Source organism: Macrotis lagotis, chromosome 3 (assembly GCF_037893015.1).
Source record: "Macrotis lagotis isolate mMagLag1 chromosome 3, bilby.v1.9.chrom.fasta, whole genome shotgun sequence".
Lineage (NCBI taxonomy): Eukaryota > Metazoa > Chordata > Mammalia > Peramelemorphia > Peramelidae > Macrotis > Macrotis lagotis.
In genome coordinates, this window is record NC_133660.1 from 187,382,580 (window position 1) to 187,407,434 (window position 24,855).

Here is a 24,855-nt window from a genome sequence, read left to right on the forward strand (position 1 = left end):
TGCCCAAGGGCACACAGCTAGATAATTCTTAAGTATCTGAGGCCAAATTTGAACTCAGGCCCTCCTGACTCTAGGGCCAGTGCTCTATCCACTGCACCACCTAGCTGCTCCTGAACTTCCTGTTTTAACAAATTATTCTTGCTAATTGTTAAATCAGCATGATGACACGTTTCAGCCTCTAACACATCCCCAAAGAGCAATCAACTCCCTAAGAACATAGGTTTCTGGGTTGTTTCCAATTTGAATGAGTTGCAGTGTTTCTCATATTTAGGAGTTCCCAAAACTAACAAAGACACAGTTTTCAAAAACAAAAACAAAAAACTAGGGATTAAACTGGGTTGTTTTTCCTCTACTGAAAGATACTTACCAGTAGCACCCTTTATGTAAAATATACCTCTCTAAAAGAGAAAACTAACATTTTAGGAAAGAATTAAAGCAATGCTTCAGGAGACTGGTAATGCTTAATCAGGTCCACGATCATAACATAATACTTATATCCTTTCCCCCTAATTGTAGCTATCTTATGTCACTATACCAACCCAGGTGTCCTCTCTTCTCCTTCTTACTGTATTTTCAATGAGAGATGATTTAGTTCTAAGAAGATATGAGAAATGATTTAGTTCTAAGAAGATAAACAATATGTTAGAAATTTCCTTTAGACTTTGAACAGCATGATTTTTTTTGAAAAATATTCACATGTATTCTCAGTTGTGGACAAATAAAATTATATGCAGAAGTATAGCCAATAAATTTAGAAATAACCTTATGAAGTTGCATTTATCATGCTTCAGTTTCCCTGGGTTATTTGTCCTTTGGGTATTACATTCCTGGGAAAGAATTCAGAATACATTTCTATTTACTTATGCCCCTGAATTATCTGGGGGCCATCCACATGCCAAAATTTAAATTAAGGGATGTTCATGCCCAATATTTTTTAAGTCAAAAGGTGAAAGTGTAAGACATATCAAAAATTATTCTTGATCATAGGATTTTATATCCCTGGTTCTTATCATTGAAAATATTTTCTAGCCTATAAGGAGTTTATTAGAATTCTATTCTTACCACCATGAAGAAAATTGTTTTAAGAAAGACAACTATCAATTGCATATCTTACAAGAGAGACACACCAGGGCAACCAGTAGAAAGGTAAAGTTTCCCCTTAGTTTTTGACTTTTTTTTGATTGATAAAAATTGAGCAAAATATGCAAAGCCTAGAGCTTCTGAAATCTTCCTCCTTAATAAAGATGCTTCTGCCTGACCTGTAGAACTTTGTAGAGGAGATAGCAATTCAAGTATTCCTCTGAGCATATAAATCCTGAATAAACATTTGCTTGATTAACATTATAAAGGGATTATATGGAACTAATGCATTTGTCCTATTGGTCTTGTATCACATTGTTTCATATTCATATATTTGACTTATTTTACATCAATTATTGTATATCAGATATGCTTTTTTCAAAATATGACATAAAAATGTGATGTGGGGCAGCTAGGTGGCATAGTAGATAAAGCACCGGCCTTGGAGTCAGTAGTACCTGGGTTCAAATCCGGTCTCAGACACTTAATAATTACCTAGCTGTGTGACCTTGGGCAAGCCACTTAACCCCATTTGCCTTGCAAAAACCTAAATATGTAATGTGAGAGGCAAGAGTTGAAGTCAGACACTCAACTCTGGTACTCTATCATTGCACTGAACATAAATTTCATCTTTAAGACATTAATATTAGGCAGACAGGTGGTGCAATGGCTAGAACACTGGTCCTGGAGTCAGGAGGAGCTGAGTTCAAATCTAGCCTCAGACACTTGACCCTTACTAGCTGTGTGACCCTGAGCAAGTCAACTAACCCTGATTGCAAGGACCATCTCCAGTCGTCCTGATTCATCTAGTCACTGGACCCAGATGATTCCAGAAAGTGAGGCTGGTAATTTAGCACAGCCCTTCTCACTCAAATCCAATTCATGTACTTCTCATGGCATCATCCCCCTGATGTCATGATCTTCTTTGAATACAAAAGACAAACAATAACATCACTTCAATAAGCTTCCTTCTCTCCTCTGATAAGTCACTACATGGAATTGGTCTACATTACCTCACATCTGGAATGCAGTAATAGCTTGCTATCACATTTGTCTGCCTCAAATCCCTCCCCATTCCAATCCATCCTCTATTCAGCATTAAAATGATTTTTTTAAAGTACAATCTGGCCACGCCATTCCCCTCACTTCCACCCCCTCAATAAACTCCAGTAGTCCTTTTCCTTCTGGGATCAAATGCAAAATCCTCTGTTTGACATTCAAAGACCTTTGTATCATAACACCTTCTTGTCTTTTTGACTCTGTAAACTCTACTATGTATTCTTTGATCCAGTGACACTGGCCTCCATACTATTCCACTAATAAAATACTCCATCTCTCACTTCTAGTCTTTCTCTGCTTACCTCCCATGCCTGGAATGCTCTCCTTCCTTCACCAGCTCTCCTGGTTCCTTCGCATTCCAACTAAAATATTATCTTCTCTAACAAGTCATTCTCATTTTCTCTTAATGCTAGTATCTTCTCTCCCTTAATCCCTTTATATGCTGTATAGAGCTTGATTGAATCTCTCTCCCCCAATTTATTTTGAACACCTTGAAGACTTCTTTTACCTATTTTTGTACAGTGTCTGATATATAGAAGGTACTTAATAAATATTAATTGACTAATACATATCTGAGGTGGAATACAGCAGCCTCACCATGCTGTTAAAAACTATGCTAATCTATCAAATAAGAATTGAGGTAGATTTGTTTACTAAAGTAGCAAAAGGGCAGCTCACCAGTAAGAATGTGAGCATTTTCAGCCATGTTTCTGTCTCAGGAAAAAGTAAGACAGTAAGGCTCCAGTGAATATATTCGCTGAATAAATTATGCCAACTTCACACATCTCTGTATCTTTTAAACCCATTGGATTACATTTTTAAAGAATGTTTCTCTATTTATATTGGTGAAGCAAATGGTAAGCCACTCCAGTATCTTTGCCAAGAAAACCTCAAATGAGGTCACAAAGTAAAATATGACTAAAACAACTGAACAACATTCATATAGTTCCCAAATATTCAGAAAAAAATCTGTTCTACTTGTTATTTCTTTTTTTCCTGCTTTTATTATTCTTGAGAAAATAATGATAGCATGGATTTCAAGTATTTAGAACATATCTAGTCTATTATCGGATTCTCTTTAACTTGGAATGTTTAGTTATACAGTAACTGTGATGCTTTAAACATGGTCTGAAAATATTTCTACATATCATACAAGTATTTCCTATTTGAGGCTAGGTTCAGGTCAACTTAGCAGTTTAGAAATGAAAATATATTTTAAGAAAATATGGATAACTCATCTACCTTATCTGCAATTCAGGGACTAACATATTTCCATGGAACAACAAAAAAAATGGCAATATTCTCATCACTGTAAGTATTGATATGTTACTATACAATCCATCAAACACCAAGCATATTCCTTCTGTGGGCCAGGAACTCTTCTAATGCAATGGATACAAAAGAAAAACAAAACAACTAAACACTCCCTGACTTCAATGAGCTTACTAAGTATATAAATAAAACCAAAACATTTAGAAGTTAAATACAAATTAATTTAAAAGGGCATAGGAAGCTGGGCGATTAGGAAAAGTAACTCTTGAGATGAGTTTTAAAGGAAATGAGAAAAAAGTACATGCATGCATTCAAATCAGGATGTTCAAAGGCACAAAGAAGAAAGGTGAATCTTATACAAAGAACACCAAATAGATATTTTGGGACTTAATGAAACGTTTGTAAAGGATATTAATCTCTATCAAACCTTGAAGATTAGTTTAGCCATACTGCAAAGGGTTTTAAAAATCAAACAAAATTTTTGTATTTTATTCTAGAGACAATAAGGAGTCACTGTAGTTTATCGAGTAAGGAAGGAACATGCCATATTTCTGGCCCCTTTCTCTTTTGAAATATTTTAAATTAAATAGTTTAATAAAACCATGTACTGTGCTTTTAAGAACATTGATTCGCCAGAGGTATGAAGGATGATTTAGAAAAGGGAAAGACTAAGATAGGAAAAAAATGTCCAAGGGTATTCCAATAACCCATGTGCGAAGTAGTGAGGACTCAAAGGAGAGTGACAGTCAAGAGAAGAAAAGAAGGAGATGCAAACATTGTTTTGGAGGTGGAACCGACTAGCCTTAACAACTAATTGTCGGAGGATGTGAAAGAGTTAAGTATGATTAATTTGTTACAATCATGTGCAACTAGAAAAATTGTAGTCCTCTCAATAGAAGTGGGGAAATTGAGAAGAGATGGAGGAGAGGATAATGAGATTTTCTTTGGCTAAGGTGAACTTTAGATGTCCATCAGTATCTACTGGAAAGATTCAGTCACAGATTCAACTATGAAAGTGTTAGCCATTCTGATCAAGACAATGATCCAAGACAATTCCAAAGGATCCATGGGGAAAAATGCTATTCGATCTTCAGAGAAAATTGATGCATTTTACTTTCATTTACTTTCATTGTTTTTCATGTTTTATTTTTTTTGTCTGTGTTTTCTTCTGCATGACCTCGCATTTATAAATGGAATCAAATTGTTCATAAATGGGGAGGCAGAAGGTAGGAAGAGAATTTGGAACTTAAAATTAAAAAAAAGATTGTTAAAAATCATTCTATGTGTAATTGGGAAAATTTAGTTAAATAAATAAAAGTACATTAAAAAAGAAATCCAATATTTATGAAGTAAACTTAAAAATACTTTATTATAGACTATATATTTTCCCAGATGTTGAAGTTACAAGTCTTCTTCAAGAAAATCACTTACACAATGTCATATTATTAAGGAAATTAGGTCACATATAATGAAAGCAAAAATATGACTCAAAATAAATTTAAAATTTACTGCATTCATTTTTTTAAAAGTGTATTTGATATGTTCTTAATGGAACTATATTTGTAGAGAAATACTAGGTTTGCTTTTTTTAATAAAGGTCTACTATCTTTTAAGTCAAATGACTAAGAGGAATTTTTTTAAAAAGGAAAGTACTTAATATTCATTACAAACTAAATTTTATCTTTTTATATAATGAAAATTATATATAATGAAGATCAATAAAGAGTATTTATTAAATGATTCATACATGCTAGCTACAATCAATGCTAAACCCTGAGGTAGTTTGTTGGGGTTTTTTCTTTTTTTAAATCCCTGACCTAAGTGAACTTAAATTTTAATAATGTATGATACCAAAAATAAATATAAATCACATTTATATATATATATATATATATATATATATATATATATTACACATAAAGCAGAAATAGAAGATAACAGAGTTACTCTAAGAGCTAAGGGTAAAGAAAATAGAGGGCCCATACATATACCAAACTCTAATCTGCCAAAGGGCAATCTTAAATCAGATTAAAGGAAAAACTATTTGATAAAGAGAAATATTAAAATAAAAAGTTGTGGACTATATTTTTCTCTAGGATGTTGTGAAAATAGGACAGCAATTCATAGTTGTGAGGGAGGTGTTAATGTCACAGTTGGAGAGAAAGTGTTGAGAGTATCCAATGTTTCCCTGTGATTCTATAGAGATATTTGATTAAAACAGGGAGAGAGAGAGAGAGAGAGAGAGAGAGAGAGAGAGAGAGAGAGAGAGAGAGAGAGAGAGAGAGAGAAAAGAAATGAAGATAGTCACAAGGGGAAGAGTCTAATATTCTGGATAATACAAAATAATTAGAAACTAGTGGGACCCAAGAAAGTTTGTGACTTTCTTCCTTTTGCTTCTATCAAAATTGAAAGGGAACAGAAGCACTCATACAGCTATTTGAAAAGTAAAAGAATAAAAAAATGATTTCCCTTTATAAAAGGATAAAGGATAAACAACAGGAACTAAGTAATCAAGCTAGAGCTACTGAGCTTTATACTTTAAAAGAGCTTAAGAAATGCACACGTGAAAACCTCTATGTCCATGAACAATTGTTAGCACTAATTTAATAGCTACTTGAATAGGGGCTTGAATAAAATCCATACTTAGACTGCAAAAAAAAAATGTCATACAGGTCTGATTTCAGAAAGGAGAATAAACAGTCTGTGGCTGAAATAGACAAGAGTTAGGAATTGGTTTTTGATCTTCATTATAATGGAATATAGAGATGAACTGAAAGACTCAATGTTGTCCAGGAAACTAGAATAAGTTCTCAAAATTGACTACTCAAAGAACTGGTGAAGGCTGAATATAATTGAACATGCTGAACAGACTGTAGAAAATCAGAGTATGAGATGAGGGAGTATTCAAGAAGACACTGCACTATTTCTGAAAGTTGTTTACTGCTGTCCATTCAGAGATAACATTGTAAACCTATACTCATAGCTAAAGTCAAAGATTAGCTATTAATACTTGCAAATCAATGTAACCTCCTAATTTAATATTTTCAAGTAGATTCTAGATTGGAATTAATGTAAAATATCTGGATAATTCAGGAAAAGTTGTATCTTAGAATAATCTGAATAATTGCAACTATTAATAGTATATAACTGAGTTATTATGACAAGAAAGTTAATCAAAATCAAGATGACTTTTTAAGATTTCTTATTGGCATAATTCCACTTCATTTGAGTTTACTTGGGTATGGGAAAGTTATGCTTTTGTGACACAACATGGAGAACTTAAAGATTTTTCTAATTCATCAAACATGATTATTTGCTAATATGCTATGTATATGTATCTTAAAATTATGATGTAGTTTTTAGGAAAATTGTTGTTATTCAGTCATTTCAGTTGTGTCCCATTCTTCATAACCCATTGGGATTTTCCTGGCAAAGATACTGGAATGATTTGCCATTTCCTTTTCCAATTCATTTTACAGATGAGGAAATTAAGTCAAATGAGTCTCAAAGATTTTCCCTGTGTCACAGATCTAGTAAATGTTTGAGGCCTGATTTGAACTCAGATAAGAGTCTTCCTGACTTAGTTGGCTACTATAATCTCTGTCATATAACTGCCCTTTAGGCAGATTACTTTAGCCTTTATGGGAATTCCACAACACTCAACATTTGTTAATGTGTTCTCTAGGTAGGGCAAGTGCTAAACTCCCATGGTACCAAAAAAGAACTGAATCTTCACGTTAAGTTTGGCAACTAATTTTTTCTTAGACTGCAATCCCAAATTGAGAATCACAATATCCAGTATTAACAGACCTTTACAATTACTAATTATATAACTATGGACAAGTCACTTAATGTCTCTGAAACTTGGTGTCATCATTTGTAGAACTGTATCAAATACCACCTGTGTTAATTCACAGGATTTTATGAGGTTTTTAATTAAATAATCTATGAATAGTACTTGACAAAGCTTAAAGTGCTACATAATTTTCAACTACAGATTAAAAAAAAAAAAGAAGTGGAAGATACCGCTCTTTTAAACATTACCTCCTATGATTTTGTCCAAGACAATGTCAAGAGTCTTCCAAGTACTCTCTAGAGTATTATGTATATAAAAGCAAACTGAAATTAAGTAACTCATGCATTACAAAATTATTTATTATTATAGTAAACGATTGTTATTTTTTAGTTGCAAAGGACATAGTAACATATAAAATTTATAATTCCATTAAAATGTCATGCAACTAAGAGATAAAATTTAATCAATAATGACAATTTGCATATATTCATTGAGTTGATACATAACTGCAATTAGACTCAATTTTCTTTTCAGGCAAGTGAGATATTCACATTATTTCCTATTATATGATACTAATACTATAATAACTAAAAGTAAAGTGTTGAATTTTAATCTGCTTGAGTACATGTACATTTCAAGTTATCTCACATCAGGGTATCGGTAGTGACCTTTTTGTTTTCCTTGCAAGGAACTTGATAACAGATCAAGAAAAAAGAAAATAGATTTTAAATACTTAATGATACTGCAAAATAGTACAAACAAACCTCAATAATGTGTTATGATGGGAAAAGCCCATCAATATTTCTTGTTTGCTTTCTAAATCACCAAGGAAATTTTAGTTGATTTACTAAATTAAAGTTTCTTCTTTTCTACTACACTGATATTTTAGAAGTTCAAAGACACTTCTCATTCACTGTTTGAATGGCTTTCAAGGTGAACTAAGAGAAAACAGTCATATCCTGGCAACTTGCATGATCAGGGACAGAATTCTGGGTTAGGAAGGATCACAGGGATAATTGAGGCTGAAAATTCTTGCTATGATCTTATAATTGTCCCACTATTTTCTTACACTGGCAGACTAATAACTTTTCTTATTCCACAAGTATATAGACTAGTTTAAAAATACTTTTATTAAAATGAAAAATTACATGCAATGTCTTAACAGGGCACCAGAGTATGATAAAATGTCACATTAAACATTGCTACAACTTCCTAATTAGAAGCAATCAACCAATAAGCACTTTGGAAACTACCTACTGTGTGTCATACATGCATTAAGCTCCATACTGGGAAAACTTTTCTGACCTGAACAAAGTCTATGGAAAATACAACATAGAATGTACATATTTTAAAATAGAAGTACAGGAATGTCAGATTCTCAAACAGCTGAGTACTCTATCTCTTCTGTTTTATCACTTCAAAAAAATTTCCATCAACTAACCAAGGACCTCACATGAATAAAGCAAATCGAAACTGATTTTTTTGTTTATGCATTAGTGAAATTCTTTTTAAAGAAGACACATAGGAAACATGCTGACTTCATATGACTTAAACATATATCTTCATTCCCTTTTATTAAATAACTGCAAACAGACTTTCTTATTTAACAAAAATGAGAAATAATCTAGTTTATAATTCATTTAGTCTAAAAACTGTGATTCTCCCCCCCCCATTTTACTGCTCTGTCATTATCACTACATGAATAAAGGGGCTGTGTTGTATTTTCCTTTGTCTCAAGTGACCATACTCAAAGAATTTTAAGAGAACTTTGGAAAGTCAGCTTAGCCATTCAAGTTAGACATCAAGGTAGGATTAACATTCTTATTTGAGGATGACAGCACTCAAATTGTATGAGGTCTAAGAACACTACAGAGCCTTGAATCATCATCATCATCATCATCATTTACAGTTTTATAGAGCTTGAAGGTTTATAAAGCACTTTCCATGTGTTAACTATGATATAATCTACTCTTTGAGTTAGTTATCATTATTATCCACAGGAATCCCCGGGGGTGGGGGGAGACTATAAATAACATAATGGTAAGTGAAATGGACTGGCCATATTATGGAAATGAAAGAGTCCATCACTGTACCTGTCTCTTGATTGTCTGAAGCTTTTCAAAACTTTTCTGAGCTTTTCAGAACAGAGAAAGCAGTTCCTACAAGTGTTTTTCCCCTCTATGGAACACCTACAAGAGCTTATGAGTGAGACATACAAGACAGCCAGGAATGAATGAATTGTGATTTTTGTCAATGGAAGAAACATCCAGACTGATGAGATCATGGTACCATTTTAGAACATGAATAACACGAAGCCATACATTAAGTGGCAACAATCCACTGACAGGAATCAAATGATATTTAGAAGATCAATTTTGTCTAATAAACAGGGCTTCAAAATAGTTTTGAGGAGGATCTATAGAGGATCTATACTTCTAAAACTGAAAAAAATAAGATGAGCCAAGATACTAAACATCAAACATCTAAGAAAAATATTAAAAGAGAAGGGAAAGGAAGAAGGGAAGGAGAAAGTAGATCAAAATAAGTTGTCAATCAACACAAAAAGCACAGGGTAGAATCATGAAGAATAAATCCTGTCAAACTGATCTCATATGTTCTTTGGCAAGAAGGCAGTAATAGACCTGGGACACTGAAGCAAAGGAAAATGGGTAATGCAGCTTGGGGTCCAAAGGCTGTTATGTGGTTTTACTGAGTTGAAAAATTTTGTCTACAGGTGACATTGGGGATGATATCCATATAACTGGAAGCAAGTTATGGTCAGGGAACAAGAAAAACACAAATTGATCTTTAGAAGAATGTAGTGTAGGATTCAGGGTTAAGATTTTAATATTTGCATTAATTAATTTTATAAAAACCTGTCAGTAGTGTTGCATCTAGAATGATTTTTTAAAACCATATAGAGTATAAAAGTGATGGTTTTCTGAAATGAACCGATCAGGTTCAAGAATTAATGCATAAATTATAAGAGCACAAGACACAAACCAGAATATGAAAAGTACATGCAGTGTCAAATAAAAATTCAGGGTGAGGTCATTTCTTAGTAAAATAGGTGGTTGAACCTGAAATATTTATTCTAAGAAGTATATAAAATCTATACTTTACTGGGAGGCAAAATTATAACTTTCCATTTTACTTTCAGATTTGACATTAACTATATATTTCCTTCAAATGTCACAATGTTTTGGACAAATAATTTACCTTTAAAAGTCTAAAGTAAAAGCAAGAAGATGAAATATAAAGCAGAAATTAAAACAGCAACATCATGATCAATACTTAAAAAAAACAAATGGACAATGGATATTGGTAGAAGTGCTAATTGTTCATAAGTTCTTCCTAACTTTTAAATATATGTCAATTGTTCACATACTCAAAGGAAATGCATAACTTCTGCTATCTCAGAGTTGTGCTATAACTTGTGGTATCTCAAACTAAATAAATTATAGTTCCATCTTAAATAATTTGTTGCCATGTGTGAGTAAATATATGTGTGCATGTATGTATATGTGTATATATATATGTGCATGTATGTATATATATATATATATTTACATGTATGTATAATCATTCTTTGGTTCACACCCCCCCAGTCAAAATTTCCCTTTAGTCCCTTAAAGATTGCTGATAAAGACTGTTAACATTATGGAAATGAGAGTATCCATCACTGTACTTGTCTCTTTATTGTCACTTGTCTGAAGCCAGGACTAGTGACTTCATTTTTCGTAACTCTATTTCTCATCCTTTGTATCTTTTCATCCATGGTTTTTTGGGTTTGCTTGTATCTGAATGTAATTAGACAGTAAATGCTATTTCCCCAATAGATTTTAAGTTCCTTGGGCAAGAACTATATCTCTTTTATTTTTTTCATTCCCAGTTCTGGCATAAAGTAGATGCTTAATAAATTATTGTTCATTGATTCATTCCAATCTCTCCATGGATTTGAAATAATAGGAGGTTTGCAAAAGTGGAATTTCTACATTCCTCATAGAATATAGGTTGCTAATCACTATACATATACATATAATATATATATATATATATACATATATATATATGTATATATATATATATACATATATATATATGTATATATATATATATACATATATATATATATGTATATATATATACATATATATATATGTATATATATATATATACATTTACAAGAAAAGGGATCTTACATTTGGAATACTGACAATCCAGAATTGGGTTCAGAATTGAAGGAAGATAATGCTTTTCCTCCAAAAAAATGTCCCTTGAAAATATGTAACATCTTTTATTTAAGTTTAAAACATTATGATTATTTCCCATAAAGCTTTGAAGAAGATAATATAGATATGCATGTGAATATATATTTCATATCTCTCTTTTTGGTTTAAAAGATCCTTAAAAACAGTGGCTGGGTCTTTTGGTTTGTCTTGTGTCAAAATTTATCACAGTGATTTTTAAAAAGTAGTGGTATTTAATGAAAATTTTCTAATTTGCTGAGTGAATAGAATTAAGGAAATGGTAACACATACTTCTGCTCAATAGTAAGTATGAATTCATTAAGCTGATTGTTTTGTTGACTATTGACACATCACAGAGAGTACAAATTTAGACAACAATAGGCCAAATGTATCTGAGTTCACCTATAAAGTACACCAATTGGACATAAGAAGCGGGTTTCATTAAAAAAAATTCATGCTTATGGTCTATAAAACAACAAAAAAAGAATTTCATATATCTATATCTATATCTATATCTATATCTATATCTATATCTATATCTATATCTATATCTATATCTATATCTATATCTATATCTATATCTGTATCTATATCTATATCTATATCTATATCTATATCTATATATATCTATATCTATATCTATATCTATCTAATCTGTATCTGTATCTGTATCTATCTGTCTATCTATTCTCTTGCTTAGTGACTCTCTTTATTTTCAAATTATTATACTGTGTGGATTACTCCCAAATCCAAATCTCCACCATCCCCAAATTTTTTCCATTGCTCAGGTCCTGCTTTTACAGTTCACTGCTAGATAGTTCATCCTGAATGTTCAAAAGCACCTCAAACTCATGTTGTACCAAAATTAACTCATTATCTTCATCCAAAATCCAGACCTCTCTTTAACATCTACTTCTACTGATGGCAAGTCTATTCTCCTCAATGTCCAGGTTGATGTCTCTAGAATCAGCTTGGACTCATTTGCCTCCTTCATTTTACACAAAATCAGTTTTCAAAAGCAGTAATTTTAATCTTCATGATATCCTTTGCCTTCTCACACCTTCGATTGTAATCTCCTTTGTTCAGGTGTCATCTACATCATTCAGACCACTGTAATTGCCTCCTAACTGATTTTCCTGATCTTCTCTAATCTCTTTTTAATCCACATTGCTACAGAACTCTTCTAAATGGGTCATTCTGATAATGTCACTCAAAGATTTCCTTTTACTTATCTCCATTGTCCTCAGGTAAAAATAATCTCTCCTTCCTCATATTTCCCTCATATTTACATACATATCTCTGACTTCTCATCTCACTGTCATATCATATTTAAACACACACTCATGAATTCCCCCCCCACCTCCATACTGAACAATAAACTACTTGAAGTTAAGTTTGATTTGGTCCTTATCTATAACTCTCTTGAACATAACCTAATGCCTTTCACAAAGCAGTCATTTAACAAATGTTTGTGGAATGAATGATGCCAATATAGAACCAATAATAATTTCATTGTTCTTGGAATGAACTAAATATGTAGGACATAAAGTGAATATAACCCAAGAATGACTATATTTACATAATTATTTTCCTTACAAATTAAAAAAATGGAAGACAAGTTTTTTATAAATATTAATTGTGTAAAAATGAATTCACACAAAGCAAAAAGTGAATGAAGAGGTACTAAAATTAATCGAGATGTTGTAATAGCTGACTTTCTGACATCATTTAAATTATTTTGAGAAACCTGCCTTAAATAAGTAGAAGTCACGATTAAAAACAATGAAGACCTAAAAAGCCAGCTATTTTAACAAGAGAAATCAGACACATCATCTATGTCTGTGCTAAATGTCATTGAAATCACTCTGCTTTGATTACGTAAATATTCTACTGTCTATTTTGGATAGTAAGTATTCAATATCCTTGATTTCCTTAGGGATATTATTGACAAAATTACACCCAACAAATGGAAATGTTTTATTTTTTATCTTTTCCATCCTTTACCTAGAAAACATTTAATAGGTCCAAAATGCAGATGAGGATGGATGGGAGGGGAACCAATATTCAGAGGTGTTTGAAAGGATAGTCATTATCTTGACCTATATTGTCCTAGCACTTCCACTATGTACAGGACATTGTTTATGTGGTATAATTTAATGAATGTCCTATAAGACTCAATCTGCCCTAATATATTCTCTGTCAAATATACTGATCTCCCCCTCGAACCTGGAAAGAAGTTCCCATCATTCATTGGGCTTAAATGACAAATTTATCATCAACATAAGTGCTATTAGGGAGCAGAAGAGGAGTTTTGACCTAACCACATTAATTCATCAGTCTGGATAACTATCAGCATGGAAGGCACAGAAATCCTAGATCTAAAGAGAAGAGATACAACAATCAATTCAGTGGAGAACACAGAATGTTGGGACTAGAAATAATTGCCCAGACCAAATCTATAATTAAATAGATAAAGATATCAAAGTTCAGATGGGGGCTTTTTAAATATCAAATAGCATAGGATTAGGCTCTAAATATTTTGACTCCCACTTCAGTCTCCTTCAAATTTGAGCCCCTGACCCATAGTATGAAAACAAGGGTACAGCACAGCAGTGAGTTTTAGTTGTGCATATGTCTGGGTTAAGGGGTAAAAATGATCACAGGGATAGGAGAAGAGTTCAGGTCTTCAAAAATGTGATTCCAGTGGAGAAGGTTTGAAGAAGAAAGAAATAAGGATGCTTAATACTTTACTAAACTAATATGTAATTTGGTTTTTTATTTTGATAGATTTCCTATTCAAAGATATCTAGCCTTTATTATGAATATATGCACTGGGAGTTCTGCTTTTTAAAATGAGATCTCTTTTATCTAGTCTTACCAAATCACATAACTTCTAATATTACAATATCATTTTCAGGGTACAATGAATTCTGTTGTATTCCTCATCATCCTCAAACACTAAAGATAAATAGAAGACCAGACCAGAACATTCCAATGGAAGCTCTTTGAAGGCAGGAATTCTTTAGTCTTTTTTATCCTCAGCACCTAGCACAGTGTCTGGTGCATATCTGATCAAAAATATTTATTGATTAATTTATTATTTTGCACTTATCACCCAAATGACATGTAAAATGATATGTAGTTTATTTTAAAAGGGCTGAACCTAATGGTCTAATTTCTATATTTCCTTGGATTTGATAAATGAGAAGATGTAAAAGAATTCTGATTTATGGTTGAGATGTGCTTCATTACTCATTCCCTTCAACTTTCTAAGATTTCAGGTACTTTCTTTTACCATACTATCTATGCCACTGTATTAACTTGTTTTCATTAGTTGTCCCAGTTTATGCATAATATGCATCATGACACTGGAAGGCTTTATGCTACTATGATGTAAATTACCTTTTCAGACTTAAAATGAAAGTAAAGCCAAAGCAATTAGTTATAACTGCATTGTTTCATACAGGTTGAAATTAAATGGCAAATATTTGAAGTAATACTAATTAGGAACAAGGACAGCATCCAAAATGATTTTTTCATGGAAAATCCAAATGGAAATCCAATACAAATCCTGATTAAAACCTAACCAAGCAAGACACTCCAGATTACCTGGATTCCAATTAAATATGACAGATGAATATTTGACAGGTTTCAATTCCAATTCTATTTATGTCAGAATGATCTATTAATATGGAAGAGGAAATTACCAGAATTCCAGCAATTCAATTGTACTTTACAGCTAGACAAGTAATCTGAAAATTTGGCCCTAACAAAACTCTCTCTCAAATGTCAACTGCTCCATTTAGAGAAACTGAAGTACATCAGATCTCCTTCTGTCATTACCAACAGATCACTGCTAAAATGAATTTCTGAAAAGCAGGTGCCAAGCCACTATATAAAGACAGAATTTCAAAAGCAACAGCAAAATTCCAGGGCTAGAAGAATCACTTTCATAATGAAAGTCTCCACCTTTGTCAGGGTTCAAAATAAAGTGATAGTGCCTTTTGTTTTTTAATAAATAATTTTTTGTCCCTGGGAAGCACTTAAAATTAAGTGTTTTCTCTAATAATGAACGCTCTTGTTATTTATTCTATGGCATATTTTTATAAATCATAACATACATGTGACAAATAGTTATACTTCGATGAATCATTTTTATCTTTCCTTTTTTTTTTAAAAAATTGAATATCCATTCATGTGCTAAAAACTATCAAAGTAACTTGAAAATGATTTAGATTACAATAGTCAAGAAGCTAAATCTATCCACTAATGAAACAAAATGTCTTTGAGAAACCAGAATAACACATAAATGAACATTTTGCTCTTTGTAGATTTCTCAGTGGATTAAGAAAATCTTTATGTTCAATGAAAGCCATTGATGAAAATTAAAAATTCATTTCAGAATCATAAAGTGTATGTAAATGTTGCCTTCCTATAAATATGCTATATATTTATGTAATATAATTTTCCAGAGGAACCTTATCATTGGCCATATGATTGCCAACATATATCTTAACTACACAGTAATCAACATTTCAATTTAAAATTAAAACTTCTTAAAATCTATCAAGTGTGGCTCCAAAGGGCTCTTCAACTTAAAAATAATAACATAAGAATCTCCTGCCCATACAAATACACACTATCATACACACAGATAAGCATGCCTTCGTAGCCATAAGGCAAAATGCCAATTTGAATCCTGAATAATTAAACAGAGTGGACCATCAAACATTAGATCCAAAATAAGATCTACTCATCCAAACAATGATGGTGAAAATTGTCAAAATAATAATTTAATGAGATTAACTTTAATAAAAGTTTCACTCTTGGTCAGTTATTACATTCTATACTATAATGCCAAATTGCAAAGTTGCTATATAAAAATATATTTTTTATTTCTAATATATTTGTTAATCTGCATATTTTTGGCTACAGAAAACAGTATGCTTTTTTTTAAGATTTTTTGCAAGGCAATGGGTTTAAATGACTTGCCCAAGGTCACACAGCTAGGTAATTATTAAGTGTCTAATGTCGGATTTGAATTCAGGTCCTCCTGACTCCAGGGCCAGTGCTCTATTCACTGTGCCACCTAGCTGCCCCGACAATACACTTTTTCAAGGATAGTTTTATTTCAATTTGGGACGGAAGAGGAAAATATCACTAAGCATTAATCAAATTACTGAACTCATCTGTGATTTTTTTTACTATCGTGAAAATACTTGAAATTCTCCTCCCTTCAACATTTCAACACTAAATATATATAGATGTATATTAGAAATAATTACAAAGATAATCAAAACTTAGGCATTCCACAGACTAACAAAAACCTATTATTGGGGGCATATACTATTAATAACATCCAGAGCCTGAAAATAAGTCTCTTATGTGTCCTGGAGAGTTTTTAAAATGCTATAAATTTCTAAATGATTTGTTTTCATTCTAAACCCTAAAGGAAACTGTCAGCAAATATTTGCTATGTTTTTCTAATGTAAAAGAATATGAATCCAACACCTCACAACAATATGAGGGGGGTAAGGGTGTTTCTTTCCTATACAAAAATTAGAATATTGCATTAAAATTGCAAACTCTAATAGATTGTCATAATACATTATAAACTTTATTCTCCACTAACTCTTGTAGTACCTAATTGAAGTCAAATATAATTTTTGAAAACACTTTTCTTAGTCCCTGGAAAAGTGAGAATTGAGCAAGGTGTTTTCATTGCCATTTTCTTTCAGTAAGACTGGACATTTGCAATTGAAGAAATAGTTGCATGACAAAAATGAATAGAAGAAAACGAGAGCATGAGGCCTTTATCAGTTTCTCTTATAAAGAATTGTGTCTGAATTGTTTTTTCTACATTGGTTGCTTCGCTGACATTTTTATAAGCAAATTTACCAATCAAAGGACTAATTTTTAAGATAATGGAACAATTTCAGTTGATTTTATTTGTAGAGTTATGATCCCTTATTTGATTTTCCTGATTTTTAACAAACCTTATCATTTTAAAATAAAATAGTTTTAGTTTAAGCTATTTTATTTTAGTTTTAGACTGACCTTTCCACAAGACTACTTATTATGGCTCTCTAGCGTGATTATGTGTGTGAATGTTGTGTTTGTCCCTACCATTTTCCATATGCTCTGCCTCACCAACACTGCCATCCGGCGTAGTCCTCTCATAGTTGTCCTCTGGGAGTGGAAGGGCACCCAGTCTTGGCCCTGATGAACTCTTACTGCTTGGTGTTTCTGACTCCTCCAGCCCGCTGTCATAGCAACTCTGCAATGACCCCTGATGTGGGTCCTGAGGCTGACTCACAACAGAAAACGTCACTCTACGAAATGGCTGCAAGAGAAGAGATTCTGCATGTCACTAAATGTGAAGTTTTGAAATAATTATTTTTTAAAACATGAATTAAGTATGGTAATGCCTACACAACCTACAAATTAAATTAAAATGTTAAATAGCTTAAAACATTTCATAAAATAGGTACTCTCTTTTGAAATGGATTCATGGAGTTCTTTTTTCAGAAAAAAGTACTATGCAACAGCAATATTAGATAAAAGCACACATAAAAATTTTGACTAATACAAGAACAAATTCATACTCAATTACTTTAGAATCTGTCAGTATAATATAAATTATAATATGGAAATTGTCTATAAAATAAATGCTTGTGATTTGGGGAGTCAACAAGTCAAGGCAACATGCATTTTTAAGATATCCATGATGTGTCAATTTCCATGATGCAAAAAAATGTGAAAGAGCCAAGATGGTCACTGCTTTCAAAGAACTCAGTGAATTTCCAATTGCCTCACAGAATTCTATGAATATAGAATGTATATTCTTAATTTGAGCTTTGTGAAAGAGGATTTAAGGACAGTTAGACACAGCTACTCTTTTAAGACAAAATAACAAGAGTCATAGAAGGAGGGAAGGAATATATTTTAAAAATCAATTTTTATATTTAACATCATCCAAACAATTCTTTAGAAAATTCTGTTTCTCTATTTCAGGAAAAAGATATTCAATATAAATGAAGACATTTTAAACACATACACACACACAACAAAGCACAAATATGACAACAGTCCATAGGACAATTAGGTAATTCACTTTGAAATATAAATAGATAAAACTGGAATTTTAAGTTTAGATAGCTTTCACAGATTGGAGACTCACATACTTAAAGGGCAATGTCTATTAATGCAAAATGTCCATAGTGATTGATGAATTACAAATTGATTACATTTTTCTTAAGACTGTTTTATATTTGATGAATAATTACACACTATTCATGGCATTAGGCAAAATGCAAAGGCTACATTAAACATTTATGGAACTTAGAGCAAAAGGCTATGGCAGGGGCAGCTAGGTGCTGCATTGGATAGAACACCAGCCCTGGAGTGAAGAGGACCTGAGTTCAAATCCGATCTCAGACACTTAATAATTACCTAGCTGTATGACCTTGGGCAAGTCACTTAACCCCACTGCCTTGCAAATACTAAAAAAAAAGGCTATGGCACATACATAGATAATTATAACGCAGGTAAAATACATTAGAGAAGTGAAAGTGCATTATGAAATTGAAGAGTGAGAGAATAATTGCTGATAGGAGATTGCAGGAAAACTATCAAGTAGTGAATTTTAGTTATCTTAAAAGAATGGGCTGAAATTTCATAGGTCAAGAAGCAAAGGAAAAAACCACAAAGATGGGGGGAAAAAAAAAGAATGAGAAGCCAACAGAGACAGCTATAGAGACAAAGAATGAATAGTTTAGTTGACTATAATGTAGTAGAGCAAATGACAAGGAGCAGATGAGAACTCTCACTAAATGATCAGATCAGAGTCTGAGCTAGATGGGATAGTAGAGCTCCACCCTTCTTATTTTATAAATGAGGAAACTGAGAGGTCTTTGCTGATGGTCATACAACTAATGTCTGAGATAAGGTTTAAACTTCAATCTTGCTGACTTCAGCACACTATTTTTATCTACTGTATCATCTACCCTACCTCCCTCCTATGATCCTAATACATATTTGAAGATTTAAAAAAAAAAGCAGGGGAATGCCAGCTTGTGGAAGGCCTTGCAAGTCAAAGAACTTGAACTTTATTCAGTGGAGGCCATATCTAGGCATAAGAATAATTATTCTGAAAGTCTAAAGGGAAAATCGAAAAGGAAAGAAAGTCAAAATATTAGGGGACATAAGTTCATAGAAATGTGAATTAGGTTCTATATTTGTTTGGTGAGAAGGGAAATTAAAGAAATAGATAAAGAAAGTAGGGAGGTTGAATCAACAGGATTTGGCAAATTACTAAGGTTGAGAAATTAAGGAAGGGAATGGTTCTAGGATAAAATAAAACTTCCAAATACACATGAATGGTGATATCAATGCTGGAACTAGACCATTTTTAGCATATTCACTGGAGTACACAGAATATTGATTTTTTAAAGCAGTATTTCTATTTGCAAATACATATTCATTTACACTTTTGTTTTACACAAGTATGCTTTTACTTCTAAAGAAGTTTTACATAATAATGGAATCTACATTCAAGGACAAAAGTAAATTATTTTATATAGTGGTTCATGAAAATTTCAACATATCTTCTGTACCTTTAAATTGCAATATTACAATAGAGGGCTGCATTATAATAGCTGTATTATATAACTGACTCATGGGCTCTTCTATTACAACATGTTGGCAAAATACCATTATTTCAGCTGCACAATGAGATCTGAAATACTAAACAAAACGCCAGGGAGCGAAACAATCTAATATTTAGAAAAAAAAGAACATTTAAGAGACATGAGATAAAATAATTCAACACACATTTCCCCAACTGGAAATATAAAGGATATAGTAAAAATTCTCTTCTGGTTATGCAACATAGTCATGATGCTTATTTCACATTACTTTCACTGGCCACCAGAGACTGACTGAAGTTTAAGAAAACAGATCATGTGTGTGTGTGTGTGTGTGTGTGTGTGTGTGTGTGTGTGTGTGCCACTAAACAAAGGATTGACACCATGTCTATTATGATTATTATACTCCACAGATTTAGTAAATTAACAAGGATGGAAGAATGGAGTTAAAGAAGTAGAAAAGAATCACTTCTCAGTGGCAAGCTCAAGCTAAAACCCTGAAAAGCAGTCAACATTCAGGGAAATTTGGAATTAGAATCTATAGAGATTATAGTGTGCCTTGAGCCTGAGGAACTGAGAATATCCGCAGTCCTATTCCAATAATCTTGAGAATAATAATGCTTTGCCCTTCATTTTTCCAAGAAGACCATGACACCAGGGAGATGATGTCATGGCAAGCACATGAATTGAATTTAAGTGAGGGAGTGCTGTGCTAAGTCACCAAACTTACTTTCTCCTTCAGAGCCATCTGGGTCTAGTGGCCAGATAGGAATCAGGATGCAAGGCAGAGTTAAATGACTTGGCCAAGGTCACACAGCTAGTAAGTATCTCACCAAATTTGAACTCAAATTTTTCTAGTTTGGACCAGTACTCTCTTTACCACAACATCCAGTTGCCCGATGTTGAGGATATATATTGTATTACATGTTCGAAATCTACTTCTTGGTTCTTTGTTCTTTAAGACAATCGTCCTAGAAAATTGTGATAAAAATGTTTGAGAATTGTTACCTTATATTGTTATTAGCAAGGATAAAAGTTTGACAAAAATTTTGGAGAATGTCATCCAGAAATATCACCAGCAATTGTGTTAGTTTCCTCAGATAAAAAGACCTTCAAAAGAACTAGTTTCCCCCTACTAAGGAATAAAGAGTGAGCAACATGTAGACATTTTGGGGCTAATCTGGAGTAGTGCTAACTTCCTAGAAAACATGCATTCAAACATTCATTTGAAACATGTTTCTAAGCCCCCTCAAATATCTGCACATTCTGCTAGGTACTGGTGATACAAAGATCAAAATGAAATCATTCCTATCTTCAAAGGGACTTCTATCCCTTGGGAGATGGAGATATATACTCAAAAGAATAAAAATTACCTGGGCAGTGGAGAGAGGCACTAGCAACTGGGCAGAATCAGGTAAACTTCAAGTAAGAGGTGATCCCTAAAATGTGTCAAATGTGTCTTGAAGGAATCTAGGAATTTAATGAGGCAGAGGTGAATAAGGAGTGAAGCAGGCATTAAAGTATGAGAATGTGTCTAAGATTGAAGAGGGCGTACAAAATATATATATATATATATATTTCTTGGCTTCCTAGATTCTACTGAAAGGAGCTTCATAGGTCATTTAAGTTGACGCCTTTACTTGCTGCTACCCACTTCCATTGATTTATTTTAGTATGTGTAAAAAGATTAAGGAAAATCTAAAATGTAACAAAAGTGACTTTGCAGTATTAAGTAAAAAACTGAAGTGATTTCATCTTCTTCCCATTGAATGCCTTGACTCTTGAAGTAAAATTAGGTCATGCAAAGTGAACAATTGACCAGATACTATTTAAGAAGAGAACTGGAATTTAGTTCATTTGAATAATGGCAGACAATGGATTATTTTCAGAAGGTAATCTCCTAAAGATCACAAATGATTGCTATTTATAGTGTTAGTGGAAGATGCGCTAGATTGGATAATGGAGGGTGTGGATTCAAATCCTGGCTTTACCAATTATATTTATCAGTAAGTATTTAGATCTAACTTTCCTCATCTATAGTCTACATGACTGCGAAAGACCTTCTAGTTCTAATGTGATGACCCAATAAGACTATAGAAAGAATGTAGCAACAAATTCTGAACTAATCAAAATTTTAAATTTGAATTTTGAAGGAAATAAAGAAAAATACTAGATTGTTAAAGAGGTGGTCCATATTCTTAAAAACAACAGATATGGCATTTAAAAATGGAGGAAATGGCCAATAATATCCAGTAAGAAAACACAAGGGGACAAGGTCAAGAACAAGAGCACCATCTTCAGATACCTATATAAAAAATAGGAGCAATAAGAAAAGAGAACTAGCGATGTTAATATACCAAGATATATATATACACAGTTCCATAGTTCTGTCCTATACAATATTTTTACCACCATTTATTTATGAAAGGAGAGGAATAGAATGATAGCTAGAAGGAATAGCAGACAAATATTTTTTTTTCCCTCTTCAAGGTCTGGAAGAATCATGTGTGTTTGTGGGAAGGAATGAGGAAAAAGAAGACATGAAAATACTGCAGAGAGAGGAAATAATTGAAGGGAACTAGTCTAAAGGTGAAAAGGAAATAAGAGGAGGTAAAAGGAGGTTAAATGGGCTATTACAGAGAGAGAAGAATGAAATTCAAAGTGACAATAAAAAAAGGAGACAAGATAGACTAAACTGGTAGAATATAAGATTTATGATAAGAATTATGTCATCAAAGCAACAAAAAAAAGAAAATTCTATTCTAAGCAATCATATAGATTTTCTACATGACCTTGTATAAGCCTGTTGACCTCTTATTTCAGTGCCTTAGGCTCCTCATCTGTAAAATGGAGATAATAATACCTACCTCTTACTAACAGAAATACTCTGAGAATTAATGAGATAGTTTATAAAAAGAGCCTTAAGCTCCCTCAAAGATATATACTATAAAAGGTATTATTCCTCAGGCCAAAGCTATATAACTACTTTCCATTATATTTTAGGAGTGTTTTTCAAAAATTTATGGTGGTTCAGTGATTCATGAAGCTTCAGTAAATGGTACTGTAAATCATAATATAGTTGTGAGACCTAGTTTGGATTTTAATTTCCAAAGTTTACACTGTATTATAAATATTTTTTCACCCTTCTGTGTTATCTTATCAGAACTGGGAACTACAGATAAGCAAACTCTCTCTTCTAATACAGATCAGAGATGGTACGTGATTTATAGTGTCACACAGCCAATAGGCATCAGTGGTAAAATTTGAATCCAGTATTCCTTACTCTTGAGGCTAATCTTTTATTCCTGATATTACACTGCCTCATGTTAGTTTACCTAAATTCAAATATTTCTTGCCTTGAATTAGTTTCTTTTAATAAAATTACATTCACTGAATTAATCAACAAGCATTAATTTATTAAGTGAGGGAGGCAGAGCCAAAAGGGATGTGTAAAGGCAGGGATCTATCTAAGCTCTCCCTCAAACAATTTCAATTACCTTTAAATAATGATTCTAAACTCATTCTAGAGTGGCAGAAACCACAAAAAGATAGAGTGAAACCACTTCCTAATGTAAGACAATTAGGAAGATGTGGGGGGAGGGTCTACTATCTATGGGTGAGAAAGGAGCACAGAACAGCACTAGGTATGCCAGAGCCAACTGGCCCCATCACCCTGGAACAAACTGGGGGGCAGGTACTAGATCCATGGAAGCAATAGCAGTTTCCAGACCTCTTAGTCCAGGGACTGGCAAGGACAACTTGAAAGGTCAGCAGGAAAACTCTGCCATCCCAGGGTGAGAGGGGAGCCCAGTCCAATGTTGATCTCAGTAGCTCAGATCAGTCCCCATCCAGCAAAAAAGGACAGGATTCTGCTGCCCCTAAATCAACAGAGGCAGAGTGGAACTCTCAGTCCACAGATGGTAAGAGGGTCTGAAGGAGAATGCAGAGGTCCCTTTGTTATCACTGAAGCAGGATTTGTTTGCTTTTCCTTGACATAGAACTGGGTCACAGTCGGGGGTCCAGTCTCAGGAAAAGGAACAGAAACACAAAAGTGCTTACAGCAGACATGGATCAGAGACAATCTGCACAGCTCCAGGGCAGAGAGGAGAGCTTATGGTCACCTACAGACCAGAGCACATGCCAAGATAGTGGTCATAACCTCTCATAAGACCTTGGAAGAATTGAAAATTTACAAGTCCCTAAGAAGTATCTCTGAAAAACAGTTGCAAAAATTCGCAAAAGCTTGGGACAGTGGAAGCAGAAGTCCAACTTAACAAATAATTAAAAACCAAGTATAGGCTGGGGAAAATGAGCAAGCAACAGAAGAAAATAATTACAATAGATAGTGATTATGGTCACATGGAAGATCAAAATACACACTCAGAAGAAGATAAAAAAAATCAAAGTTTCTGCATCTAAAACCTCCAAGAAAAAATATGAAATAAGCTCAGGTCATGGAAGAGCTCAAAAAGGATTTTGGGGGCCAAGATGGTAACAGGAGAGGATCCTTTTTTAGGTGCTCTCAAAACTTACAAAAGAAGGACACTAACTAAATTTTCAAGAGACAGAATCCACAGAGGGATCCAGTGAGACAGTTCTCCAATCCAAGGTAACCCGAAAAAGAGCAGAAAGACTCCACTCCACAGGGTTGCAGGGGTAATCCACCATAGCGAAGGAACTTCAGGCTCCCAGAGGCAGTCCCAGGGCACTGGGAGCCATGGCTCACAGCAGAGGGGGCATTTTCCTGACCTAC

General features: G+C 33.2%; 1 protein-coding gene across 1 annotated transcript in view; it reads right to left on the bottom strand.

The window, feature by feature from the left end:
- Positions 1-24,855, bottom strand: part of PCDH7 (protocadherin 7) — a 287,478-nt gene that overhangs the window by 57,192 nt on the left and 205,431 nt on the right. Inside the window, 1 exon segment of the mRNA XM_074229653.1 lies at positions 17,584-17,800. Within this exon segment, the coding sequence (XP_074085754.1) occupies positions 17,584-17,800 (217 nt within the window).